Source organism: Acinonyx jubatus, chromosome B4 (assembly GCF_027475565.1).
Source record: "Acinonyx jubatus isolate Ajub_Pintada_27869175 chromosome B4, VMU_Ajub_asm_v1.0, whole genome shotgun sequence".
Taxonomy (NCBI): Eukaryota; Metazoa; Chordata; class Mammalia; order Carnivora; family Felidae; genus Acinonyx; species Acinonyx jubatus.
Window position 1 is genome coordinate 94,021,760 of NC_069387.1, and position 27,954 is coordinate 94,049,713.

At 41.7% G+C, this 27,954-nt stretch overlaps 1 protein-coding gene across 2 annotated transcripts in view; it reads left to right on the forward strand.

The window, feature by feature from the left end:
- Positions 1-4,917: 4,917 nt before the first annotated feature.
- LGR5 (leucine rich repeat containing G protein-coupled receptor 5) overlaps positions 4,918-27,954 on the forward strand; it is a 131,237-nt gene continuing 108,200 nt past the window's right edge. For both annotated transcript variants that reach the window (XM_015063620.3, XM_027071248.2), the window contains exon 1: positions 4,918-5,265. In XM_015063620.3, coding sequence (XP_014919106.3) covers positions 5,054-5,265 — 212 coding nt within the window. In that variant the 5' untranslated portion in view covers positions 4,918-5,053. The remainder of the gene's footprint in view (positions 5,266-27,954) is intronic.

Consider the following 27,954-nt stretch of genomic DNA (forward strand, 5'->3'; position numbering starts at 1 on the left):
CAAGAACCATGTTCATTATCATACATGAACTAAGACAAGGAGATCAAAATGAGCTAAAGAATTGATAATATCATATACCACTGTCCTTTCTTTTAGCATGTTGTGAACATGTGGATATATTTAAAGGTTTCCTCTATGTTGGATAAAATCAAAGACAGATCCAATTGATTTTATATAATAGGCTATTTCAAAGTAATGAACTAGCTGAACTAATGCTTTCTTGCAAAATAAATAATTCAGAAAGAAAATAGATCTTTATTCTTAAATCCTCCTCCCTTCTCAATTAATTAGACTGTGTTGGTGAAAGGAAGTTAAGAAATTCAGCATAAGCCTGATTATATCATGAATGTAAAATGAGCAGGGCAAATAATGGGCTCTACACTCTTTCAAACAAGTTAAATAAGTCCATAATAGCCCACCAGTTGTGTAAACACTATTTCACTATACTTGTAAAAGAAATATTGACTTACCTGTTAACTAAAATTATCCTGGCATGCTTCAACTAAGCTTATTAGTAATTCTTGTGGTGCACATGAATGTTTTCAGTTGTGGACTTTTATCAAAGATTAAAGAATTAGGAAATCATCCATTTAGCAAGCCCAGAAAGTAGACACGTACCAGATTGCACTTTACCAGAATTGATTTTAGGAACTTGCAATCAAAGAGTCTGAGAAGGAATAAGTGATTTGAATTCTGGCGTGAGCTATTCTATTACATACCAACTCATTAACACTGAGATACCTTCCAAAATCATAAATAAGGACAATTTCACCCAGACAAAATGCTAAATGAGTCTACCTTAGCCTACTAATTTTACTATCACAAGTAAGGGTATTGTTGCTTTTCTCTGCCATCTCACCAGCATGTATTCCTGAATTGTCAAGAGAAAATAGAAATGCAGATATTTAAGAGGAAAAAGCTCGAATATATACTTGCCCCTACTCTTTACATAAAAAGCCACTAATCTCTACCCCAATTTGCTCCATTGCAGTACTAAAGATTATACTTTCCTTTAAAAAAAAAAAAAAAATATATATATATATATATATATATGTGATGGGGTGCCTGGCTGGTTCAGTTGGTACAGCATGCAACTCTTGGTCTCAGAATTGTAAGTTCGAGCCCCACATTGACTGTAGAGATTGATTAAAAATAAAATCTTTAAAAAACAAAAATTAAAAAGTACATAAATTTCTTTCTCAGTGAAATGACAGTAAACCCAAGATCTTATCCAGTTTAAGTCTTGCTCTCTACATATGTGGCGGAGGTGGGGGGGGGGGGTGGTTAGAATTCCCAAGGGATTTGGGAAACAACTTAAAGTCATAAGACTTGGGTTAGAATTTTAGTTCTATCACTGACTTACTGGTCACCATTAGGAAAACCACTTGCACTGCCTTTCCTTAAACTTGGAGTAAGAACAATATCTTTTTTATAAGGTTTTATGAGGACCCAGTGAAACCATATGAATGTGTAAAGGGCTGAATTAATGCTGATGGTCATTAGAATGCAATTTGAGAACCTGATCTTACAAATTAAATGGTATTTGCCACAAAACAGGGAGACTACTGCTCAGTGTCCTTGCTAGAACTTTTTCCCCCAGTGTTCAAGGAATCTGATTTGCTGTATTTTCATCTTTAATAGTTAAGATAAAGTGACTAACATACATGCATTTGGGCAATAAAATTACTATTAGCCATATCATTCTTATTTTCAATCTATGTGATTTTCTATCTCTTAAGCTTTAAAAGGCCTTGGGACTGCATCAGGTCACTCTTCAATGTTCACACTTCCTGTGCTTCCAGGTTTTTACTGAGCATTCTTGCTCGCAAGTGATTACAACTAAATCCTCATTCACTACCTCAAGCAAAACAAAACAAAATTGATTGATTCACCAATTTGGAGATGATGGGTAGAAACAGCCTTAGATTCAGGTGTTTAAAAGATGACCCAAGAATTTCACTTCTCTCTTTGCTAATGTTGATAATATCCAGTGAGATTTCTCTATAGCAGAATGGCAACCCCCCTGACTCCAAATTTCCTTGTCCTTCCAGCTCAAGAAGCCAGAGAAGATCTTCTCACCCCAGGGTCTATAACAATCCCCCAGACAGATTCAGATTGCTTTGCTTGGGTTGTATACTTGCCCAGGGCGGGGCAGGCAGAACCGCATAATAGATAGTTCAAGATACTTCAGATACTACCAGAACTACTTCAGGTTTGGGAGGTAGTTTTCCAAGGAGAAGCGTGGAGTGTTCCTACCAAAAGGAGAGAGAAGAAATATTGGGCAAGTACATAGATGATAGATAGATAGATAGATAGATAGATAGATAGATAGATAGACACATACATACATACATACATACTCATTATTCCTGGCTTCATTCAGCACAGTTGTCTGCCCCCACGTAATTGAATCAGAAATTCTGCTCTACATGAATTTATTAATGAGCTTCAATTCCTGAAAGAAGAGGAAAGGCACTAACACAGATTGAAAGTCTACTCTGCTCTAGACCAAGTTCCAGACATTTTCACCTTAGAACAACACTGGTGAATAATTATCCCCCTTTTACAGAGAAAGTAACCAATTCAGGTGGGCTCTTTCTGTGCCTCTGATCAAATAGCCTGAAACTGGCATAACTTACATTCAGGTCAGTTCTGCCTGATTCATTCTACAACTAAAGTGCTGTGCCCTTTTAAGCAACCCTGAAGTCAAGAAGGTATTGCCAAAAGTTTTTAGGCAGACGGTGGACACAACCATATTTGGATGCCTGTGTTGATAAATCGATCAGCCAGTAAATATTTGTGAAGTTTGCGGTCACTACTGTGAGCTTCAGTCTTACAGGTAAAGATAAGACAAATGGCCCAGTCCCTGCCTCCAAAGTTGTTACAATAAAGTTGGCAAAACAAAACAAATATGCTTTCAAGAAAACTTCAGAACTAAGTTTTATGGTATTTATAACATACTGTTCAGTGAGATTCATCTTCCGCAGGATTCGTGCTCAGAGTCTGTGGTCCCCTTCAGACTGCAAGCTCCATGACGTTGCCACTTCATCGTGATCATAGTCATTCGACAAATACTAGTTGCCTGATGATTAATGCAGACTAAGGTCATACATGGGAGGGTTCACAGAAAGAATATGTCTTGAGTTGTGCTTACAAAATAGGTAAGCTGGGGAAAGAAAAAAAAAAAGGAAGGAAAATAGGTAATTAGTAGGCATTCTATGCACGTGGAAGGAATGGCTGGAGAAACAAAAATAATGTGAGAATAAGCAAAGTGATGGTAGGGGATGTGGTGTGAACAGGGACAAGTGAAGAAACAGTCCAGGACTGATAGCCCAAAACCAGGGTTAACTCACAGTTTTCAGCAGCCACTGTCAAACTTCCCCAAATCTTGGGGGGCCGCAGTTTCTTTATTTGCAAAATGAGGAGGATGGAGTTTATAATTCTTAGCCTCTCTGTCCCTCCATCTAATCCAGAGAATTACAAACTTGCTAATGATGGGATTCACCCAAGAAAAGGACATGTTCAGAATACTGAATATAGGTCTAGGTACCTATATTATCATAAAAGTTCCATAGGTGATCAGCCCGTTTTGAGGGTCGTTCTTTCCGTGAAAGAGGGTGGATATACCTAACAAAAAGGAAAAATAGCTTCCCAATTGGAAAATTCAGAAATTTCTGTGAGAAATTTGGTGGGAAAGGCTAAGTAGAAGAATATTGAGAGGGCTTGCGAGCCAAAAGGGTTTTCCACCTTCCTGAAGCAAGGAGGCATTGTGCCCCAGAGTGAAAATTGTGCAATTTTGTGAGTTGATGTGACAGGCTTGGGCTGTCACCTCTTTGAGCCACTCTCTCAGGTCTGGAGACGGTTGACTGGTTCCCACTGAGGCCCTCTCTTCAAGAAAGCCCTAAGTCCTTTTTCTTTCTTCTGCAGGTTCACTGTAGGACACGTGCTGAAGTGTGTGAGAACACGCATTTTGCACTGGGTACTGGGCAGGGGTTCTCGGAGCCCAGTCAGTGCCTCTCACCTGCGGGGCTTGCACTTTGAGAACCCTGGGGCACTTGGGAAGAAAGGCCCCCTAAGCAAAAGCAAACAGCCATCTGTGTGTCTGGTCGAGGCATTGCCTTACCAAAGGTGACTTCCAGGGGATCTTAAGTCAGTTTGAAAAAATAGCCACTTGGACTTCTCGCCCCAAGAGTTAGGAAGGCAGCATTGCAGCACTTGTTCATAAGCCGTATTTATTTAGCCATTAACCTGGCACTTTGATTTTAGGGCAAAAGCGAGCTACACTGTGTGCCCTGAGGTAAAGATCAAAAAGGCCACCCATCGTTCGCCCGGGAATGCCTGCCTCCTTACCCTGATAACTTTAACTATTTTTCTGGATTGAATTTTAGTCTTTTTTTTTTTTTTTTTAAATCACTCCATGTATTCCATCCGTTATTAGAAGTGGTCTTTGAGAAAGTGTGCAGCATCCTTCGGTCCCTGAGCATCTGTGTCCCTCAGGCAGGTCCCTTTCTGTTCTGGGATCCGGGTCACCGAGACGCATAAGGGAATGAAGGTGGGGGTCCCCTGGCCCTCACACGGTGCAGAGAGCCAGAATGCGCCCCTCGGCGGCCAAGCCCCAGCGCCGAGAACTCGCCTGCACCTCGCGCCGCCAGCCGCCTCCCGGCCCGGGATCGGGAAAGGAGGGAGGGGGCCGGAGGAGGGAAAGGGAGGCCGGGCGGGGGGTGCCTGGGAAGCCGGGCTGCGCTGACGTCACTGGGCGCGCAATTCGGCCCGGAGCGCTTTAAAAAACAAGCGTGCGAGCGGAGATGCTGCTCCACACAGAGCAGGCCGCCTGCAGCAGCAACGCTCTCTGCCCCTGCAGCGGCTGCAGCCGGAGGCCCGCGTGGCGGCAGCGGGCACGGCCCGGCCCCGCCGCGCTTCTCCTCGGCGCCCCCGCCGTGGGGCAGGAGCGCGGCGCCCCGCGCTGCGGGCGCCCTCCGAGCCGCAGAGGCCGGCGGCAACCCGGACGCTGCCCTCCCCCCGCGCCCCGCTCGCGGCTCCCCGCCGGGGCACCATGGACACCTCCCGGGTCGGCGTGCTCCTGTCCTTGCCGGTCCTGCTGCAGCTGGCGGCCGGGGGCGGCTCGCCGAGGCCGGGCGCGCTGCTGCGGGGGTGCCCCGCGCACTGTCAGTGCGAGCCCGACGGCAGGATGCTGCTCAGGGTGGACTGCTCCGACCTGGGGCTCTCGGAGCTGCCTTCCAACCTCAGCGTCTTCACCTCCTACCTGTAAGTGCGCCCCCCTCGGCTCCGGGAAGGGGGCAATTAGGGGGAAGGGAAGTTAGCCGCAGACCGGCCCGGGGGTCTGGAGGGGGTGGACTGGTTTGCAGAGGGCATCTTGGACAGACGTGTTTGGGCCCCTGGGAAATGCACGTGTCTCGGGGGAGCACGCGCGCACTTTCTAAGGGCCCGCGGAGAAACTGCTTCGGGTGCAAGCCCCGAAAAGCGCCAGTGCTCGCAGCTTCCCGGTCCAGCTCCAGGCAGGTCGCAGGTCGAAGTCTTCCCGGTGCAGGCATTTGCCTGCTCCGTGGGCATTTGCGCCCCTGAGCCTGGAACCTAAGGACGGGCTGCCCAGTTGATCGCTGCCCCAACCTCCCCTCCGCGCCCAGCCGCGTTCCACCAAGACCTGTAAAAAGTTTCCCCAAAGGAGAACTCCAGCTTGCCCACCCCCAAAAGAACTTGCTGTGCATCCCTTGCATGGGCGTGTGATGGAAACTTTTTTTCTTCCTTTCTTCTTCCTTTCTTTCTCTTTTTTCTTTTTTTTTTCTCTCTCTCTCTCTCTTTTTTTTTTTTTTTTAATGAAGTGATTAAAATGTGGCAACCACAAACCCTGATTAGAGCTGCCAGAACGTTATCTTCACCTTTGGCTGCCCGAGCCGCCCTTTGAAGTGCCCGCGGCCACGGTGTAATCTTTAACCATCTCCTCCTCCCCGGGAGGAAAAGGGAAGTGGGCTGAAGGCGGCGGGGAGGGTAAACAGCGACGCCGACACCCCGGAGGAGACCCGAAGCTCTCGGTCATCCTTCGGGGCTCCTCCCACCCCCCCCGCCCCCCACCACAGCCTCCGAAGCCCCAACCGCGAAGACCAGGCGGCGGCTCAGTCCGTAACTTTGTCTCTGGAAAACCTAGGCCCGAAGGGTAACAGGTGGTTGGGTTAGATGAAGTGACCCAGGAGGAACCCGATTCTCGGAAACCAAGGCGACAACTCCCCTCAAATCCGTGGAGCATATGAGGCTCGGTTCCTTCGGGCACAGAGACTAGGGTCGGGGCCACCCTGGAAAAAAGGGTACTCGTGGTCTCAAGGTGACACGTTTAGGTTTTAATTCGAATCACTGCGGTGAGCCCACCCCAAGCCCACGCAATCCTGGTTTCGGCTTCTCTGATGTACCTTGGCAGGGGCGAGTTGGGATGTTTGTGAACTCGTTCTTTCCTGTGTTTAGTTGTTTTCTGGAGAAAAGAAACATGAAGAGGCTTGCACAACGCCATCCACTAGATAGTGATTCTTTTTCTAGAGACAGAATGAGAAAGAAAGAAAAAATTTTTTTCGGTTTGCTTTAATATTTCATTGAAAAGAAATACTGGAGTTTAGTATTAGCAAATGGCAGTCTCCTTCTTATCTGACCATAAAACTATTTGGGGTGCTTTTCTTTACTTGAGAGGATTATAAAATTATTTGTTCTGACCGTTCTCTAAGAATTCACATTTACAGCTGCCTGTACTACGAAGTGAAATGCTCATCCCCAGTCTCTGGTTTAAATGCTAAACTCATTGTTTCAAGAATCCCGTGGTCTTCTGTATAGTGAATTTTTGAGAGCAGTTTGGCAACTACCCTTAAGAGCCTGGAACTCTTCTTCCCCATCACCCTGAGGAAATTGATTATATGCAAGAGAGGTGTGCAATCCCCCCCCCCCCAAACACTTAACTATTTAAATCATGCACTTGTTATAAAGCATGTTTAAGAATACAGAAAATAAATTTGTGAGTAAGCGTCAGGATGCTTTTTTCTCCCACTTGAAAGAATGAACATTTGTTCTGTTACTAAAAGTTGGTACCAAATGCTGTTTCAAATTATTTCCCACATACCTCAAATGCATTTAACTGTGTCCTCCATGTGTCAGAGCATCCTGCCACTGTTCCTTATCTATCTATCATTATAGATAGCCCCTTGGAGTTAAGATCCCATTAGGAAGTTAATTGTCATCTTTTTGTCCTGCCGTTTGATGATAGCCTGCACTCTGGCCTAAGGGGAAATTTTCTCAGTGCCCTATGAAATATTCATCTCAAAGTGTCTGAAAAGTGTCACAGAGAATGTTAAATACTTGCTTCTTGTGGCTAATATCTCAGGCAAAAGGAGTGCTAAATGTAGAAATGAGTCCTGACATAAGTATCCAAAGTGATGTTCTTCATAACGTGCGATTTCAGAATTTGGTCTCCTTTAGCGGACAAAATGTCAGGAGCTACGGGATGCCTTTTCTTTGTGAGTTGAGGGGCTTAGGGGTTTTTTGGGTTTTGTTTTTACAACTACAGGAACTCTGTGCAGACATTAAGGGCAGATGGTGCCCTCTTTTGGTTACACCTAGAATTATCTGACCCATTTCTGCCTTCACTTACACACGCATAGCCTAAAAGAGAAATTTCTATTTACTCATATTCAAATAAATAAGCGTGTATTGTAGTGGTTTGCTTATTTTAAGAAATAATTTCCCTCTGCTCTTGAAAGAGACCACTGAGTTATAGTCCCTTAACCACTGGGGCCCCGTGGTAATTAAGCTTTGGCGAGAACATGGAAGTATGCCAGGACTGATGTGGGTAAAAAGCCAGACTACTGTCTTCTGTTGTTTGTAGCAGGTTATCACCATTTATTTGAGTCGAAATGTTATCTCTTAATCTTCCTCCCCTCCCCACAAAAGAACAAGCATTTAATTTTCTTCAAACAGATTGATGATGGCAAGTTGCAGCTGTAAACATTTGGCAAATGGACTTGCCATAATCTGATAACTGGCCAGTTAGACTCATAGGTAAAGAAAGTTTCCTAAATCTCTTCACATAAGGCAAGAGCTATTTATGTCCAGTTTTATAATCTTTTTCCCCCAGAAAATCTCAGTCTTAAGCCACTCTAAACATTAATATTAATTCTATTTTCTTACTGCACTGCATTCCCCAGTAGATCTTTAATTGGACCACTGAACATGGTGGAAACACTGGAAAATCTCAATCTTAATCTCTCTCTCTCTCCTTCCTTGTCTCTCTCTCTCTCTCTCTCTCTCTCTCATTATCTTTTTCTCTCTCTCTCTTCCAATTGTGTTGGGCTCTGATGACACAAAATAATAAATAGGCTAATAAAGCTCACTCTAAATAAAATAAGGAAAACACTAGGGTTGAGACATAAAAGCAGGCAATAATTGTTTACAATGTTTAATACAACTCAATCTACCAGTAGTGATCTGTCAGAAATAAAGTAGCTCTAGCATATAATCTTATTATAGGGAAACTATTTTAATGCGTGAAATGTGGACATTTTTTGCTAATTGGGTCTTAAAAGCAAGTTCGCCTATGCTACTTAGATGTGTCTTTCATCCAGTTAGTGTGGCATCCAGATAGATAACTAAATCCGTATGAACATCCTAATATAGTTTAGTACAGAAAATATACTTTTCTTTATTGATCTAGAACAGCCATTTTATTTTTAAATGAAAACTGAGTTTTTCCCTGCTGTTGCTTAAAGACATGAACATTTCATCCACAAGCAAATTCATGTCACATGAACTAAAGGAACGGGGAGAATGAATTGTGGTTTTTTTTTTTTAATTTTCGTATAATTTGCTTACTTTTCCATATGTAACTTTCTAACAAAATTTAATTTTACACATAGTTAACAAAACTGGAATTAATAAAAGCTGATCAAAAACCTCAATTATAACTAATTAAGTATGGCCCTGGTGTCATACATATGTTTTAAGCATTTAAGATGCAGTTTCAAAATTAAAGAATATTTTTAGAATCTTCTTTGAAATGGCTTAATATATTTCTGCTTCTCTTCAAGCAAAGAAAAGTATTTTAAATCAAGGAAAATGTTTGTAGTTTAGAAATGGTTACAAAAGTCTTTAACTCTTTTAACAGTCTTAATATTTAGATCAATTGCAAAATTTATACAGTTTGCTCTACAGACTGCTTTCAGAATTCGTTGAAACTATAATGATGTCAATAACTTTTTTCATTTTAGAGAAATTCTTTATTTTTCCCCAGGATTCCTAGCATTGTTTTAGTAGTGTTTTTGTTACGGGGGCAATTACTGAAACTAATTGACTAAATTATTCTGAGTGATTTTTTTAAAATACTGGTTCTGATTCAAACAATTTTGTGGTGTAGACTTAAAATAAATATTTTATTGAATATGATCTACATGTGCATGGCAGAGTTTGTGTGACAAAAATGAATTTTTACATATAAGAAATACGATCTTCAATCAGATCCTTAATCTTTTTTCTCTTTATGCGTTTTCTTCAAAGTAAAGGAGTTCTGATAGCAATCACAAACGAATTAGAAGATGGAATTAAAAAGGAAAACCTTTGTAGTTCAATAAAATTGTGTTTTGATAATGGAACCATTCCCACTTGGATGTGTTTAAAGAAGTTAAGAAAGTCTAAGCTGGTCTATGGTTTCTCATAGTTAACTTCTTATCTGAACTATCTGATTTTTTTTTTCATTTTCAAGACATGGAAGTGTCAAAGGCATAGAAATAGTATCCATGTAAGCAATTAACCCAATAAAGCTGTCACATAATTAAAGACATTGCAGTATATTTGTAATTCTATAACTGATGCCTCATATCTACCTACCTTAGTAAAGCATTTTTTATATTTTTTCTACTAAACTCATAGACTTAAGTCATTTTAGCTATAAATTGAAGTATGTTTCTAATTAACCCAAATCATATGCCATGAGATAGAAATGAAAAACAGTAGTGAACTCTGCGTTGAGCAATTTTGTGAAGTCATTTTTTGTTTTTGTTCAGTTATTTATATAAATTCAGAATACTGTCAAATGGCACATTTCCTTGTAAACACCCCAGAAGCGGACATTTCTGGTAAATTGAATTCTTCATGAGGAGGCAAATTCCTTCCTTTGAGATTCAGCGTCTTCACTCCTGTTGCAATGTTTTCCTTTATAGAATCTCATTTTATAGTAGAAAGATGAATCAGACTGGCATCAGAGCCACAACTGACACACCACGTACCAAAGAAAACAAGCTGATTATCTAGTCCTGTTGCTCTTTGTGATGCATCTTAGCAGAATTTCAGTTGTTAACTGTACCCGTGAGTTCTAACCTACTGCAACTCTTTTATTCCCATTATCTGTCAGCTTCAACCCACATTTTTATTCCCTCGTTACATATAAGACACCAACTACACTCTCGGTTGCACCCAAGGAACTCATTTTCTATGGGAAAGGGAGAGATTTCATAGGCTACAGGCAGAATTTTTCATAATTCAAAATTAATTTTGTTCTCCAGGGACAAGAAGCAAGGCCCATTCTTGAAATCCCTGGCATTTTCCCCTACCTTCCCCAGGTAATTTTTTGTATTACCTTGAGGCCAATGGAAATGCCTTATTTGAAACTGGTAGGTAGAAGAACAGTAGTCATTTGATTTCAAGAGATAGTATTATATTATCTAGTGGCAATGCTAAAAGACTGTTAACAGGGTATTGGCATTGGTAGGAGAGCTGTATAAAAGATGCTTCATAAGCTGGACTCCTTCCTCATACCTTCCTATCGTTAGTACCTCTGTTCTTAATGTTGAAGTCTGGGATTGGAGAAGCAGAAGTTTACTGTGAAAGGATGCAGAGGAACCAGCCATGTCCTTGAAACCATCTTCCTTATGGTCAGGTGGAAGAACACTCTAGGATGTGATGATGAGTTCTATTTCCTTCAGGATTTACTGTCCTCACTAGACTGTGAGCCCCTACAGGGTAGGAAAGTTCCCACCTTATAACCCGAGTGCTCACACCAGTGCCTGACATTTAAGGGATGTTCTGGAAATATTTACAGTGGTGAACTGAACAGAATTGGCTGAACCAGCTGCTGAAATCCCAGCGGCTAAAATCAGTCAGAGAACAACTACTTGTCTGCAAGTAACACTACAGAAGGCTCTCTGCAATTATGGCCCAGCCCCACTTGAAAGACAAATTGTATTCAGCTTCAATGATGCAATGAGCTGTTTAACAAACACACCATAATTTACATATCAAAATTACTTTATTATAATAACAGCTGACATTTATATTGTTCCTCCTGAGTACTAGGCATTATGCTAAGTACTTCACTCCTTCAAATGCCCCACAAACACACTGTGACACAGGTACTCTCATCATCCCTAACTTGTGGGCCTATCTGCTTATTGCAAAAATGTTTACATGGTTCAACATGTTTTGGGCCCTCTCTGAACTTATCTTCAGGACCAGTTTTGCCAGAAACACAAGAAAACCAGCCTTCTAATTTATAGTTATGCCTCACAGTAATTGGAATTGGTGCTGAAATATTTCAGCATGTTTTTTTTTTTTCAGGAACACAATTTATGAAGCTCTAATAACAGAAACATTCCTTCAAGGAATGGGGCTATTCAGCTTTTAATTTTCAATAAAATGAGAATAACATTATACAGCTTAGGGCCAATATTTTAAGTTTAGTAGGTATCTTTTCATATGTCCATTTTATTACTACCACGGAAGCCATTTTTCTTATCTCCAAGTCAAAGATAAATTGTGGTAGCTGCCCAAGTATCATAAAGAGTGATCAAGTGACTAATAAACTTCCAAGTCAAAAATAAAACTTCTTTTTTTTTCTATGACCAGATCTATGTGTCAAATAAAATAGCTGAATTCTTTGGAACTATTTCTCAATTCTGAGAGACATGAACTTTCTTAATACGCAAATTTTATGTGAGTTCATTTTCACCTTTAAAACTGATGAGATGAATTGCTATCATAAAAGGTTTCCTTACATCATTTGATTCAGAATGGAAATTATGTCAAAGTTTTACCTACTTTATCTACTATCTGTAAACTATGCATGGCTTAGCAGTTTGGCCAGTGATACAGAAGTCTTTCTGTGTAAATTAGAAATCTGGGTAAATCAGAGAAAACTTCCCTCCTTCCAACAAAGAGAAACTCTTCCTAAACTATCCATTCTGTTTCTTCAGTCTTCCATTTCATTTGCTGCTGTAAACCTGATGTGTGTTAATCATTTATTGTATTACAAAGTCAACATGAAAAACCAATAGTTGGCCAATTAAATGAATTACAGATTATATTCAGTATAGAGAGAACCTCATCAAGTAAGAATTGATGTTTAGAAAGTGTACGATACATTAGGGTATAATCTTTAAAATCTCCTAAAGCGCCCCTCTCAACTCTACTTTCCTGTTAACATTAATAATTGAAAATTATGCAGCAGTAATTTTCAAGTATCTCATTTTTAATGTATACACATTTTTTTTTCCTGTGTTCATTTTACCCTCCTTGCCTTCAGAAGGAGTTTGGTTTCATCTTCTGAAGAGGACTGTGGTTGTCAAGGGGGAAGAAAGCAATCTCTGTCACACACACACACACACACACACACACACACACACACAACACCAACATGCCAATAAGAAGCGGTTCCCTTTGTGCCACTTGCCGGGTGGAAGGGATACGTAACATGGACGTGGCATGACAGTGGAGAGCCGACTCGTTCAAGGGGAGAGATGAGGAGCTGGCCGTGTGGAGGCACCTTCAGTTTAGTTCAGAAGCTGAAATGCAGAAGACAATGGTCCTGGCAAAGGGAGCCCAACTCCAGCTGAGAACGCGTGCACTGAGCTGACCTTCCTCGTCAGCCTGCCAGCTGAGATTAAGCTTTCCTCAAGTGGTCCCTTGTTAGCCCAGCCTTTTCCCCAGCGTTGCTCATCTTTCACAACTGGAAGCCAAGTGTTTCAAACTGTTACTCAATTTTGCAGCCAAATTCCTTTATTTCCTCCTTCCTCCTCCTCTTCTCCCTCACACACTCACACACACACACACACACACACACACACACACACACTGTGATGGCTAACCTTACGTTCGTGCCTTCCTTTCCAAAGTCTACACTCAGAAAAGAACATAAGAATTTTTATGTTTCACTAAAAAACTGGTAAATATTTTTGTGCTTCTTTTTTTCTTGAAACCTTGATTAAGTAGAACAGGGACCTCTACAAAAGATGTCTATTTGCAAAAATAACCTGACTTTGATCAAAAAACCCGCAAAAGTGTACTTCTCAGGAAAGTAGAAAACCACACATGATCTCAAGTGGAAAAAATATAAAGAATTTGCTGAATTTTTAACCTTAGTACATAACAAAGATATTATTTTAAAGTTGGTTGGTTAATGTGGGCTGTGTTAGAAATTTCATTGTGTTGTGTTTGGGTTTACCCAATGTTATTTTAATGAGTTTATTGGTTCAACACACAAAACACCACATGGAGCTTGAAGTTTTCAGGTTATAAATTTTCTTGTGAGGCACTTACTTGAAGGAACTCTGTTACATAATCAATTGGTCTTTAAATCTATCAGCACAAAATAACCTCTCACTTTTTGTATACATATACAGTGAAGATGATTTGGTTATAAAAACCAAATAAAAATTTCCATGGAAGGAGTTACATTCCTCGGTCATCTATTTTGTATATATATATATTGAGACTTCTGTAATAAACATTTATTTCACAATGTTTGATGAATGAATCTACAGAATGAGTTTGGAGTCTTCTAATTAAGACTGAAATAAGAAATCTTCTTCCTTATTTCCTCTTCAAATTTCCTGTCCCGAAGGGCCCCTTAGTAGACATGTCTGCATTTGGCCGTAGACCTACCCTATAATTGTTACAGTGTCAACTGCCCAACAGAGTAAAGCCTAGGAAAAAATGCCAAGAGAGGTGGAAAGACTACATGAGGAAACCTGCTACCCAAGAAACAGTGCAGGCAGAAAGGAGAGACTGTGAGGCCACCAGGAGGCACAGGACACAGGTGGTCCACTTCTTCTGTGTCTCTCTTTATCCTTCTCCATCCCCTGCTTGCAGATAGTATCAGAGGACTGGAAGCGTGCATTTTCCTTATCTCAAACCCTCCCCCACCCTCACCACTTCCCCCACCCAGGGCTCCAAACAACAAGATGACGGGAAGTTTAGAAAGAAGAGTCTTCAGGGGCGCCTGGGTGGCGCAGTCGGTTAAGCGTCCGACTTCAGCCAGGTCACGATCTCGCGGTCCGTGAGTTCGAGCCCCGCGTCAGGCTCTGGGCTGATGGCTCAGAGCCAGGAGCCTGTTTCCGATTCTGTGTCTCCCTCTCTCTCTGCCCCTCCCCCGTTCATGCTCTGTCTCTCTCTGTCCCAAAAATAAATAAAAAACGTTGAAAAAAAAAAAAAAAAAAAAAAAGAAAGAAGAGTCTTAGGGATTAAAGTATCAACTCTAAGTGCACCGAAATTGGGTGATTGATTTTAACTTGGGGGAAGCCGCATCACCATCCCTGGGTGGGAGGCCTTCACTCACAGCAGCCCCCTCTCCTCCGCAGCTGTTGTTCTGGGCGGGGGGGGGGGGGGGGGGCTCAGTGCAACGGAGGAAGTTCAAGATCTTTTTTCATTAAGTCTTCAAGCTCGGGTAGCAAAAGGAAATCCTAGTTAAACCAGATTCTCCCAGGGTGTAAGTATATCTCATTTGAAGATCTCAAAAGTTTTAGCAACATGATTAACCAACAGCAAGTTTCGACCTGCCACCTTACAGCTGCTGGCCATCCAGTGTAAAGTCCACTTCCCCAGGGTCTTATAATTGTGAGAAGTGTTAGGTGGATATGGACTGGTTCCGAATGACTATTAGATAGTAATTTGAAGCCCTCTTTGCCTTAGCCGTAGAAACTCCTCAGAACATAGTTGATTGTATATTGGGAAAGAAAGGTTAATTTTGATAGATTTATGTTAATTACAGTAAAACCAATTCAGAGCTTGAGCTAATAGCCAACTACATGTAGAGTAAGTTCTACTATAAAGAACTAAGGATAATCTTTTATGCACAAATTACCGGAAGGACTAAGCTGTATACCTAAGTTCACATTACACAGTACAAAACTGAAATTTAATCATGACTGCTAGAGCATTACCCTAATTGCCCAAATAAACAGAATTAAAATCGGTGTCAGAGGTTTCTGATGAGGCAAAAACTGTCTCTACTCATGGGATTTAGGATGTAAAGGACCTTGGAGGTCACCTAATCCAACACCTTCATTTCACAGATGATGAAATGCATGCTCATAAGAAGTAAATGACATTCCCAAAAGCCACGTGGCTGGCAAACATGGAATTGGAACCCAGGGCTCCTGAAAACCCCAGTTGAGTGTTCCTTCTTGTCACTTTTTTGTTCCAACACCAGATACTCAAGTGAATTCTAAAATTCCCGGTTACTTTTCTAGATGTGGCCACATACCCTGTTGCTTATGTATGCTGTATACATAAATTTTTCTGTCTGAATTTTAACCTTTTCATCTTTTGGGGGCCCATTGCAGATACAGATTAAGTGTTTATCAGCTAAAAATCTGCAAAACCGAAGGAAATAATCAGATTTAGTTTGAGGAATAAATAAAAAATTTCCCACATTTCTGATCATAGTAGTTAAACATGGGTTTATTATCATTTGAATTTCATCTGTGACTTTAATTTCACCAAGTTTAGGTTGTCTTCATGTCTCTTGTATGCACTCCCTTTCTCGTCTAGCACTGAAATTGCTTTAGTTCAAGCTCTTCTCGCTGTTTGCCTGGATGACTGCAGCAGTCTCCCACCTTGGTTTACATAGACCCTCAAGACACACACATTCTCTACCACCACACTAGTTTGTCCAAGATGCAATTCTGGTCATGTCTCTCTTGTATTCAGTCTTTCAGTGGTTCTCATGATTTCATGAGGAAATTTAATATCTCAGTTAACCCACAGAGTAAGCTTCTCTTGTCTCATTCCTCACCCACAAACCCTGCTGCCAGCTCCACTCCCTAGCCCCTTCTGTTCTCTTCTCTCCAGCCACATCAAGCTACACCTACAACTTCCATGTTTCATTCCTCTAGAGGACCAGTCACGTGTGTGGGCATCTGTTTGGAATGCTTTTCTTTTTTTTTCATTTTGCTGACTTCTATGAGTCTTTCCACACTCAGTTCAACCATCACCTCCTCTGGAAAGCCTCCAGTGACCCACCACTCCAGAAACCTATACCTGATGCTTCCACATTTTGATGAGCTCACCTCAGTCATAGAACTCACCACACTTGATTACCATACTTGATCTGCTTGTCTGTTTTTGTTACTGGACTATGTATATCCCTTGAATTGTAGATTTTCTTGGACCAAAGAAGAAAGAGTCTTCCTGGGACTTAGATCAGAACACAGAATCCCTGTGTATTCATTGTGTTTTTCAATTTCTGCATTTTGTGATGCTTTGCTCTCTTGGGGACTTGCTGACCCAGGAGATACTGCCTCTCTCAGGGCTATCTAAATTCCCAGAGATATCCATGACTCCCATGCAAGTGTGCCTTTCACATGCAAGCCAACCAATCCAAAGCCACACCCCCACCACCTTCATTATTGGGCTCCTACAGAGCTTTTCCACTCTAGGTCAATATTGCCAATCCTAATCACACAGGGCCAGGTACCAGACAGCTGCGGATGGCCCCAGCACTCCATAACCTGCTGAAATTATTTAAACTAGTCAGTTCCTAGCCTGCTTACACCATCCATTCCTTCACATGGAAACCACAATAAAAGTTCTTGCCCGTGCTTTCTTCCTTCTCCTTCTTCCTTCTAAATGACCCTGGTGCTCACCCATGTGGTCCTGCATGGCCGGATGTGGCCCTACTCTTGGGGATTGTGAGTAACAAACTATCTTTTCATGTAACAATTGTCTCCTAATCTATTGGCCATACCATACCTAAATAACATTAAAACCTATATTTTATTTTTTTAAGTTTTTTGTTATTTATTTATTTATTTATTTATTTTTTATTTTGAGGGAAAAATAGAGAGCAAACAGGGGAGGAGCAACGAGAGAGGGAGAGACAGAATCCCAAGCAGGCTGGGCATGATCAGCACAGGGCCCAGTGCAGGGCTCAAAACTCAGGAACTGTGAGATCATGACCTAAGCAGAAGTCAAGAGTCAGACACTTAACCGATCAAGCCACCCAGGTGCCCCTAAAACCTAGATTTTAAAACACCTTCTCTCCATGCACGCCTGTGCCAGGGCTCACTCAAGGGAGAGTCAGTACCATTTCCTCTCTCTGGGGGCACTGTCCCTCCTGTTCCCCTAAACTCGACAGAAAACCTGCCCTTTTCCACATCTAAGATGTAGGGCACCATTTTTCTGTCCATCAAATGTGTAACAGAAACTGAAACAAACTTATATAATCTCTGGTATAATCTTGTAACGTGACAGTGGAGAGGTCCTTCCCTCTAAACTTGGCAGACTACATATTTGTAAATTCCCAAGAAAGAGAGAGAGAGAGAAAAACCATTCAGAGAGTGCTGTTAACACTTTTACCCCCAATGTCTCATTTGAATCTCATAACAGTAACAGTAACAGTAAGAGTAAAATATTTCTAAAGTAGGGAAAATAGTAACTGAGAACAGCTTTGACAAAGATCACAGACCTATCTTAAGTAACCTTGGCAGGCTACTCTGTCTCTGTTTTCTCATCGGTAAAATGGCAGTAATTAATGATATCCACCTCACTGGATTGTTGTGGAGATTGCTAAAATAATTCATGTAAAGCGCTGTGCACAGTATCTCCTGTGTGGAGCATGCATTAAGTGTTAAATGCTATTGTCTTTGTTGGTGATGAAATTATAGTTGTTAAAACACTACACCCATGCTTTTCAAATACAGTATTGACTCTTGTTATTCCCCAAAATAGCTAAGTTCGTTGCCCTAAAACTTTGTAATTTTCATTAAACAAGAATTTTCAGTGTTAAAAACAAGGGGAGAATAGCAGAGAGGTACCTACTGGGCAGAAAAACAGGAGAAGCAAAAAGAGGCAGCTTCAAATGAGTAGTGTATCACCCAGTACTTGTTAAGTAAAAAGATTTTTTCATCTCTGATCCTTGGTATCAAATAGATAGAAGATTCTGTGTGTTGATTGAAGTTTCATATTTTCACATGGGTGCATACAGCATTTCGTAGACACTGCATAGAGCTCCGCGAGGGCTGATGACTAAGTAAGTACTTTGTTACAGATTGAAGTCCACTCTTCAGACACGATTCGATGAATGGCCCACAGTTTGTGGTCCTGGGCTTAAATTGTTTTCCTGCTATCATTTTCATCTCACCCATTCCCATGATTTTTCTTGAGTATGTAGGAAAAATTCAGTTTGGTAACTTCCTGGGCTATCAGAAGGTCAGTCCCAGCAGTTGACCTGCTGTTAGCAGCAGGCAAGAGATAATGGATTCAGGAGGACAGAAAGGACATAGGGAACCCACCCTTTCTCAGAACCAGAGATGCACCCAGGAACACTAAAAATGTGTTTGATTTTTGAAATATATTAAACAGCTGAAAAAATAACTCTACTCTAAGGGGGGAAAATGTATATAAGGAATAGGTTTATGTCCATCTGAAAGTACCTTCCAAGGAGTTGAATTTTCATGAGGGATTTGGGTAGCTGTCTTTGATAAAGAAGCAGTTAGTTCAATGCAATTGCAGGAAGGGTCTTTGCAGGCAGTGATGACATGAGGCTAAAATAATTTCCTGGAGGATAATAGATGCTGACGACTTGAATCTGTGAGGAGGAGGGGATTCAAAGTTACATAGAGGGTCAAAGTACCACTCGGGCTTGTCTTTGAGCAGGGGGCCTTGGAATTAGGCCCAGTGATCCCCAGCAGAGAGGAGAGATGGGTGGGCGGTTATTGGACCAGACAGCCTTTTAATTCTGCTGGATGAGCCCTGTGTCCCATCTCTTCAGATTCTCTACACTCCCCCTACAGAAGAGGCAAGCTGCTTCACCCATGACCAATGAAATCAAGAGAGCAGGTCTGAAAAGAACAGGGAAAATCTCCCCTGTAGGAACACTTTTATATCTTACTACATGTGAAAAGATGATTCTGGAATTCTCAAGTGCCTACTGAATTACTTAAGTAGGAAGCTGATTTCTTTTACAGTCCCAAAGCCAAAACTGAAGGAACGTTCAGGCAGACACCTATTACGTGTTACCCAGCAGCACAGATTGGACAAGTGGGATCTCTCAGCCGAGCTTTATTAAGCAGTTTAAACAATCACCAAAGAAGGCTGAATCAGAAGGCAGCAAAAGTCAAGCAGCTTTCAATGAAGAGTCAGAAAAGTATCTGCCTCAGGCAAAGCAAAATTCTCTAGGTGGAGAGGGGATAAGAGAAAAGTGACAACCCAGAAGAGCCTGTGGCAAATAGGAAAAAGGATTTTAAAAAGTGCTAAGAAAGACTCAAAGGTAAGGTGGACTGCAGGACAGAGAGAAGAGTGAGGCATGAGGACAGCCTGCCAACATGGCGTAGACCCTGGCTTCTGTCTCTGGGGTAGGGTTGGCTCACCCAACCGGTAGACATCAGTCTTTCAAGGGATCTACAGGCACATTCACACATCCTGCACCTGCGTGCCCGTGATGGAGGCCCACCTCTGCATTTACCTGTGGAAGAAACGGAAGCTTATTTTGGAAACAACCTCAAAATCTCTAAACACCTATCTACTCTATCCACAGGATGATAAAGCAACTGTAATACTCCTAAGAGATGAGAAATAATTAACACCATAGTGCGGCAAAACAAAACAAAGCAGACGTGCAGAGGAGCAGTGTGCTAAATAAGCATCTAGTCCATGGTTCTCAGGTTGTCTGCACATTAGCTCCATCTGGATTATTAACCACCTTGAGGCCTAAATCCCACACCATACCAACTCAATCAAAATCTCTGGGGGAAGAAGCTAGGCATCAGAATGATTTTTTAGTCCCCAAGGCAAATGCAATATGCAGTCAAGTTTTGAGAACCACTGAACTAGATCTAGCTACCCCACTTATCAGCAATAGAACCTCTGGCAAGATGCATAAACTCCTTGCCTCGGTTTTCACATCTATAAAAAAAGAGAGGCAAGCATATGCTCTGAGGTCTTTCCAATTCTCTATGAATCTATCAGCTTGACATTTGCGGGTGTTGTGCTGGGACAGGTGTAGCAAGATTGCAGAAAATGGAAGGTTTCTACACATCCACACCCACACCCGTTTTGTGCAGCAAATCTGGGAGCATTGTTTACTCTCCTGCAGTGAGCATTACTTAAAATGACTTTATTTGTTTTGCAGTTTAGAGGGCCTCTGTAGGTAGCCTCAGGAGCCCATTCATTTCATTAACATTAAATCAACAAGCAGACCTTCTTTCTGCCTCTCTCAAGCAGGATTAATGGATTTTGGCATGATTTGTGCATCTAGCAGCAAAACCTCTTGCTGAGAAAGCTGGCAGGCTTGACTAATTCCCAGCAGTGCTAACTTCATAAACTTACTATAAGCTTTTAACTTTGACTGAAGATTAAAGGTAATGACTTCACACTGTTACATTTGAATGCATGACACTCAAGATGTATAAAAACTATACAAAAATGACAAACTATTTGATAAATTAACATTATATATATGTTTGCATGCGTGTGTGTATACAGATATGGTTTTTATGCTTATGAAAATACTCAATTCTGTGTATGTTAAAAAGGATTCTCTTAAACACCAAAAAAGATTTATGCAATTAGTAATCTACGCTAAATAGAGCACTGACAGTTGCATATGTAAAGTGGAAGCATAAAAACCTATGGTTAGGATACGGTAAATATGCTAATAGAAGACCCAGTTTTGTGTGAAGCTGTAACACGATGGACTGTTGAATAGGAACAATTTTCTAAGAAACAAAATGATTCGGCTCTATGAGACCAGTGTTCACCTATAAATAATCCCACATATGACTATGCTTATATATTTTTTTCTTCCAGGCAGTCTTTAAATTCAAAATTCAGAGAAGTCTGCATGAAGAAGGGAGAGAAAAGAGGGAAAATACAATATTTCCAGCCCATCTGACAAGACTACATAAAAAGCTTTTGATCAAAGGGTCTTAAGTACACTTTACTGGTGTGACAAACAACATTTTTATCCCTTTATTAGATTTATTTTCTTCTGAAAACTGCAGTGACCAGGGTATGGTTTGTGAAAGAAAGCTGGCAGGGTTGTGTTCTTTGATTCCTAATTAACACCTTCGGTCTCAAAAGAGAACCAACAGAAATACCATAAAATGTTGCAGCTGCATTGTGATTCCGCTTGGTTGGTTTGTTAAAAGTCGGCTGGGCATTGGCGGCTGCAATAAAGGGAAAGCTCAATGGATGTTTTGTATTGTGCCCACTGAAGTGAAAGAAGGCAACCATTTTATTTTTCAAATGGGCAGCTGCAGAGGGAGGTTTAAATGGAGCTAAATGCAAGATTTACTGTTAATTTATAGTAAATAAATAAGGAGAAGAAAGCCTAATGTTCCAGTTTTTACAGTCACATAGAAATTTTAGCGAGAAATTATTAAGGACAACAATTTTGGCGCTTTTTAGCAACCGATTTGGGGAATTTGGCGGCAAGGAAGAGCATTCATTATTAAAAATCAAAATAGCCTTTTTGAAAGAGCTGAGTAAGCCAAATCTTTGGAAATTGTCACTTCCTCTTTGAAAGGTAAAGGTATATCTTCCCCGTCTTTGGTAATGTAACTCCCTCAACCCACTTTATTGAAACCCTAAAATTTATTCAGATCGGAATTAAGTAAGATTCCCTACACCCCCCCCCCCACCTCACTTTTTTTTAAAGAGCATGGAGTTGAATTTTGCCTTGGGTAGGGGAATAAAGGAGGCATTTAACTCTGGTCAGATAAATCTCACTCACATTCAAAAATGCAATTAAGGAAATATGTAAATCTAGATGTTTCATCAAATGCTAGCTAAGGGGTTACTAGTTCTTTTCGAACACAATGACTGAACTAAAGAACTTTAGTGTCTGTGTAAGAACCATTGTCCAAGCTGCAGTCCCTGTTGGAAACAGAGTCCGGCCCGGCCGTGGGAAATACCTACATATTTGACACAGGCCCTATTTCTGAGAGAAAGGGGATGGAAAGGAAAGTATGGCGATTTTACTGTTGCATTCTAATCAGCCATGATCTGCCTAATTTGCTTTGATCAGGAAGATAAACTAATTTTTCTATGGGCTGGATAAAAGTAATTAGCAAGCCAAAGCTTTCATGTTATTTCAAAAGAGCTAAAGTAAAGAGGATCAGAAATTGTAATGGTGGGAGCTAAATACATCTTTTCGGCTCATCTGAGAGCATTGTTAGTTCAAAATAGGATACGGACACAGAAGAGGAACTCTGGCTAAAGATAGTTTCATGGGCTGCACGACTATTGTAAATCCTGGGATCTACAATGCTATGTAACTAAACAGAATTGCCAAGGGGTGATTTATATTTGGTGCCTGTGTCATGTGGCCCCGTTCTTTTGGGGGGACACCTTTACCTTTACTACCTAGTCCTAAAACATTGTTGGTTTTTCCAGCATCTCTGCATTTGAGTTGTTGTATTTCAGTTGGGGGTAGTTGGATGTGTTTATTTGAGCCCTAAGCCACTGCTCCTCTAAAGCACAGAGACACGGCCAGCTTGGGAGTCTATGATCCTGGATACACTAGAGTGGGGATCTGAGATCAAACTGAAAAAGCTAATCAGGAACCTGACTCTCCAGATGCTTAAATTTCACAGCCTGGTTCACCGGCTTTTGTGCCAGTCACCAGCTTCAGTAATGCCGCGTCCTCTCCTCTTGCTTTTTCTAAACACCCAAACACATGTAGTTATTAGATGAGAAGGAAAGATTCTGGAATATGGGATTTTGTTTCTTAAAAAAAAAAAAAATCTTCTATTTAATGTTACTTTTTTTTGTTGTTGATATGACCTTTGCTTTACTTCCTTTTCTAGGCTGTTGTACCAGATATGGTATCTGTAACCCTACTGTAAACTTAATTGCTTTTTTGGCTACTAATCTCCTTTGCTAGGGTTCTTAGATACCAAAGTGTACATTTCGTGTCAGACTCGATGTGTCTTATAAAATAAGTGGATCTTTTAAAAGAATCTCTCTGTGAGGTTGGAGCTCACCAAGCATCAAGGTTATATACAAACTGTTGTTACAGAATGATTCCAAAGAAAACAAGGCGATAAAACCACCATTCTACCCTGTTTTTAAAATTATTCAAAATTATTTGACTTACTTTTTCTCATGTTTTTCTCCTCTTTTTGGAAAGCTGCAGTCAACAAACATATTTTTAAGCTTATTTATTTATTTTGAGAGAGAAAGAGAGAGCACAGGTGAAGGGAGGAGCAAAGAGAGAGAGGGAGAGAGAGAATCCCAAGCAGGCTCTGTGTTGTCAGCACAGAGCCCCACACAGGGCTCATAGTCGGGCTTGAACTTGCGACCATGAGGTCATGACCTGAGCCAGAATCCAGAGTTGGACACTCAACCAACTGAGCCACCCACGTGCCCCCAAACATTTTAACCTGAACAAATAAAATAAGTTGGGGCACCTGGGTGTCTCATTCTGTTAAGCATCTGACTTTGGCTCAGGTCATGATCTCACAGGTTGTGGGTTCAAGCCCCGCATTGGGGTCTGACAGCTCAGAGCCTGGAACCTGCTTCAGATCTGTGTCTCCCTCTGTTTCTGCCCTTCCCTTGCTCGTAGTCTGTCTCTCTCTCAAAAATAAATAAACATTAAAAAAAATTTTAATTAAAAAATACAAGTAAGTCTTTTCATTTTGTTGCTGACTGTCTTAGGTCTAGAAAAGATGGCAACTATTAGGAATAAATTCAATTTATGGCTGTGGAGGAAATCCTTAGTTGTGTTAACGTCATGTTCCTGCATATTCATTAATTCATTCACAAAATTAATGTCTATCTATTGCCAACTCTGTTCTAGATCCTGAGAGCGTAGCAGTATAGCCTTTGCAGGGGAGACAGACATGAAGTAAATGCTTATTTAAATTTATGTTACTAAGATTATGAAAAGACCCTGGTGGAGAACGAAAGTGCCCTACAAGAGAACCTGCCTGGTCTTGGTGGTCAGGGAACACTTCCATTAGGAAGTGACATTTAATCTGAATCTTAGAGGACCAGTTGGCATTGGCCAGAAGGAAAGGGAAAGTCCATTCTAGACCCACTTTCCCATTTCAGTCTAAGCAATGGCTGGATTGTCTCCTATGCATTCTGCTCCTGTAATATACAGCATGATGCCAAGGACCTGTAAATACCTCCTGTTGTAGGAGGTCTTAACACGGTTACCCCTAGGGGGCAGGATCCTCCTCTGAGATTTGACCTATCATTTTTTGGAAGCCTCATAGGAATATACTAAAAAGATCTGTGTGGCAAGGGGCTCTGCAGCTGTGTTCTGGTGTCCCAAGTGTACCTTCTGCTTTTGTAGCTTATAGTGTTACCGGGCATACTGAATTCGTTTCAGGTCTCTGAAACATAATTATGATCTTATTTATTTGCACCCCTAATAATCAGCTGAAAAGAAGAAGTGGTAATTGTGCTGTGTAGACCTGTATGTTTCTCCTTCATTAGATGGGGAGCCAAGAAGCAAAAGCAAGATCTTCCCTCTGCCCTTCTCTCATTCACAGTAAACTCTTCCAAATTCTGTTCACAAGGGGGAGCTGATCAGACCTAAGTGTGCACATTTATTCATTTTTTTCATTATTCACCTACCATTGGCTTGGCACTTGCTATTAGGCAGGTTCTAGACTAAGCCCAAGAAATAAAGATGAATCAATTAACAGCCTCTGCTTTCTGGAGTTCACAGTTTAGTGGAGGAAGGCAGACAAGTAAACCAAAGCAGTATGGTGGTGAAGAGCCCCATTCTGGCTCTTTGTTGGAATCCTGGCACTGCACTTATTACCTTGGGCAGATTAAACTCCTCTGTGGCTCCAGTTTCCCCATCTGTAAAACAGAACATTTCTCATAGGGTTGTTCATGAGTGTTATTCTTGGCAGAGCACTTATAACAGTGCCTGACAGGTAGCAAATACAAGGCAGGGTTAGGTCTGATTATTACTAGAGGTCAGTATGAAGTCCTGTGGAGACATAGAGAAGGAAACCATTCTACCTGGAGTTGAAAATACTTTCCAGAGAGGGTTGTGTTTACCCTTCTTTTAAAGGATGGGGAGGATTTCACCACGTGGGTGGGGAGTGTCCTTCAGAAGCACATCAACAGAGGCACCAGAGTAGGAAAGCACATGGAAATGTTCAGATTTGCTAAACACGAGGCCACAGTGACTGGAAATGAGAGAGCTTTGAGGAAAGATAACACAGAAAACATCTGAATGACTGCAAGACCTCCTGAGAAGAGATGGAGTGTTCAGTATGGAGAAACTTGCTAAAGCACAGGTCAGGTATGACTGACACCTGCCGAATGAAGTCATAGGTCTTTATTCAGGTTTTCCTTCAAATAATTGAGCCCCCCACGACAGACCAAACCTCTGAGGGCCAGGGTTTTAATCTTGCCCTGCCGTTGAGTAATTTATGACCGAAGGATACCATTTACCCTTTCTCATCTGTTTTGGCCTCTGCTAAATAAGAGAAGTCATCCAGGGTCCATTTTTAGTGCAAAGGTCACCCTTGATTTTCTTTACATATGGCAAGGAATGCTTGATGAATGTCCCAGCCATGTTTAATGCACAGGCATTGCATGTGGAAAAAGTGGATATGGAAGCAGACTCGGGGCTTCCTCCACAAGCAGCAGCTTCTGCTCTCAGGAGTCCTCCAGCTCTGGCTCTTCCTCCTCCTTTACCATAGTGGCTTCCATTCCAACCTGCCTTAGACCCCACATCTGTTTCCAACTCTAAGACGGGGTTAGGTTTCTTCCTTCTCCATGTCCTTTTCCAAAACCCCAAAACAAAAATACATGAATGAACGGTTTCTGAATGACACTCTCAACTCTACTGTATCTTGAGAGTCAATCCTACTCACTTCTGAGGGCCCTTGGTCATCACTGCCTTTGCTGAAAACAAAATTATAACAGATCTTCCCCCAGAAAGTGCCCCCTATCCATTCTCATTGCCAGAGTATCTCCCATCTGAGGGTCAGTAATCTCAACTCTTGCACCTTTTCTGGTCATAAGCATTGCATCTGGAATTGCAGGCTTCTGATGACCTATGAGTCCTCCCTACCCCACCTCTCCATCCCTTATGTCTCAAAAGGCACGTGTCCCACCTCTTTGCCAAAGCCACCCCCCCCCCCCACCATCTTGGATTTCCCCTTCATCTCCGGACCCATGGTTTACTCCTTCAGCGAACTTTTATTCAGAGTGTGCTATGCAAGGTGCTATGGGAGGACACAAAGATGAAGACAATATCCATTCATTGTCTTCGAGAAGTTTGAAGTCTAAAAGTTTCATATCACTTTATATATTAAAGTTGGTAGCCTGGCATGTTATCTGATAAAAGGATTTCCATTTAAAGATATTTATTACCAGGGCCTCCTCTATTTCTCCCTCCTTAGCTGATTTATCATGGTGTTCCCCACTACCTAGCATAGTATCAGACACATATGCATGTTCTAGAAATGTTTCCTGTGGGTGGAATGAGGCATTCTTCCCTCTGTTCTGCTATTTCTCCAAACTGTTGTCCCTCTTTCTCCTTCCTCTCATTGCCAAAATTCTTCAAAGAAGAGGCTATACTCACTGCCACCATTTCATTACTATCCACTCATTCTTTCATTCCTTTTGAAATCAGCCTGCCACTCCCATCATTCCACTGAAATAATTTTTTTAAAAAATTTCTCTAAGTTTATTTATTTTGAGAGAGAGTGAGAGAGAGCAAGTGTGCAAGCAGCGGAGGGGCAGAGAGAGAGCGAGATGGAGAGAGAATCCCAAGCAGGCTCCATGCTGTCAGCACTGAGCCAGATGCGGGGCTCAAACCCACTGACCGAACAGTGAGATCATGACTTGAGCTGAAATCAGGAGTTGGACACTTAACCGACTGAGCCACGCAGGTGCCTCAAAATCACTCTCAAACACACCACCACTGACCTCCTACTGCCAAGTCCAGATGATCTCTTCTCAGCCCTCAGTCTTCCCAGACCACTTGGTAGCATTAGCCTCTGCTGAGTATCCCCTCCTCCCACCCTAAACGAAGGGAGGGTGCCGGACTTCCAGCCTCAGAATGCACACATTCTGGAATCTGCCAGGCCTGGGTTTGGCCACAGTCCAACGATCAGTTTCCTTATCTGTGAAATGGGGCTAATAAAGCCCATTATCTATGTCTGGCACACACACCCTCAGCCTCCTAATTGCTCTCCTTACCTCGCTCTCATCTCACACATGCAGAGCTGCCAAATTGACCTTCCTAAACTTCATAATGATCATGTCACTTCCCTGTTCCGAAAGCTTCAGCAACACTGGAAAGCTCCACATCACACACAAGGTCCCCACAGTCCCTCAAATCGTGGCCAGCTGTGCTCCAACAGCAGGAATCCTGGAGACTGTTCCACCTGGTCTCTACTTGCCATTTAATATCTTGTTATCTCTAGTGTCTCCATTAGCAAATTGAAATACTAGATTCATTTAGAGCTAAAGCTCCACTTGACTGTGAAATTCTGTGATTCTACATTGTGGCCTTATTTTTCCATACTGTGCCTTCAAATTTCTATTCTTCAGGCAAATTGGATGGGACCCCACTTCCTTAACACACCCTTTGCTTTCCTACCTCTGGACTTCTGCTCTTAGCAGTCTTTCTGGCTGGACTGGTTGCTTTCCCATCTCCATGTGTGAAAATTCTTACTTCAGGCTCTTCTCAAGTGTCATTTCCTCTTCTGTCCTCAGGAG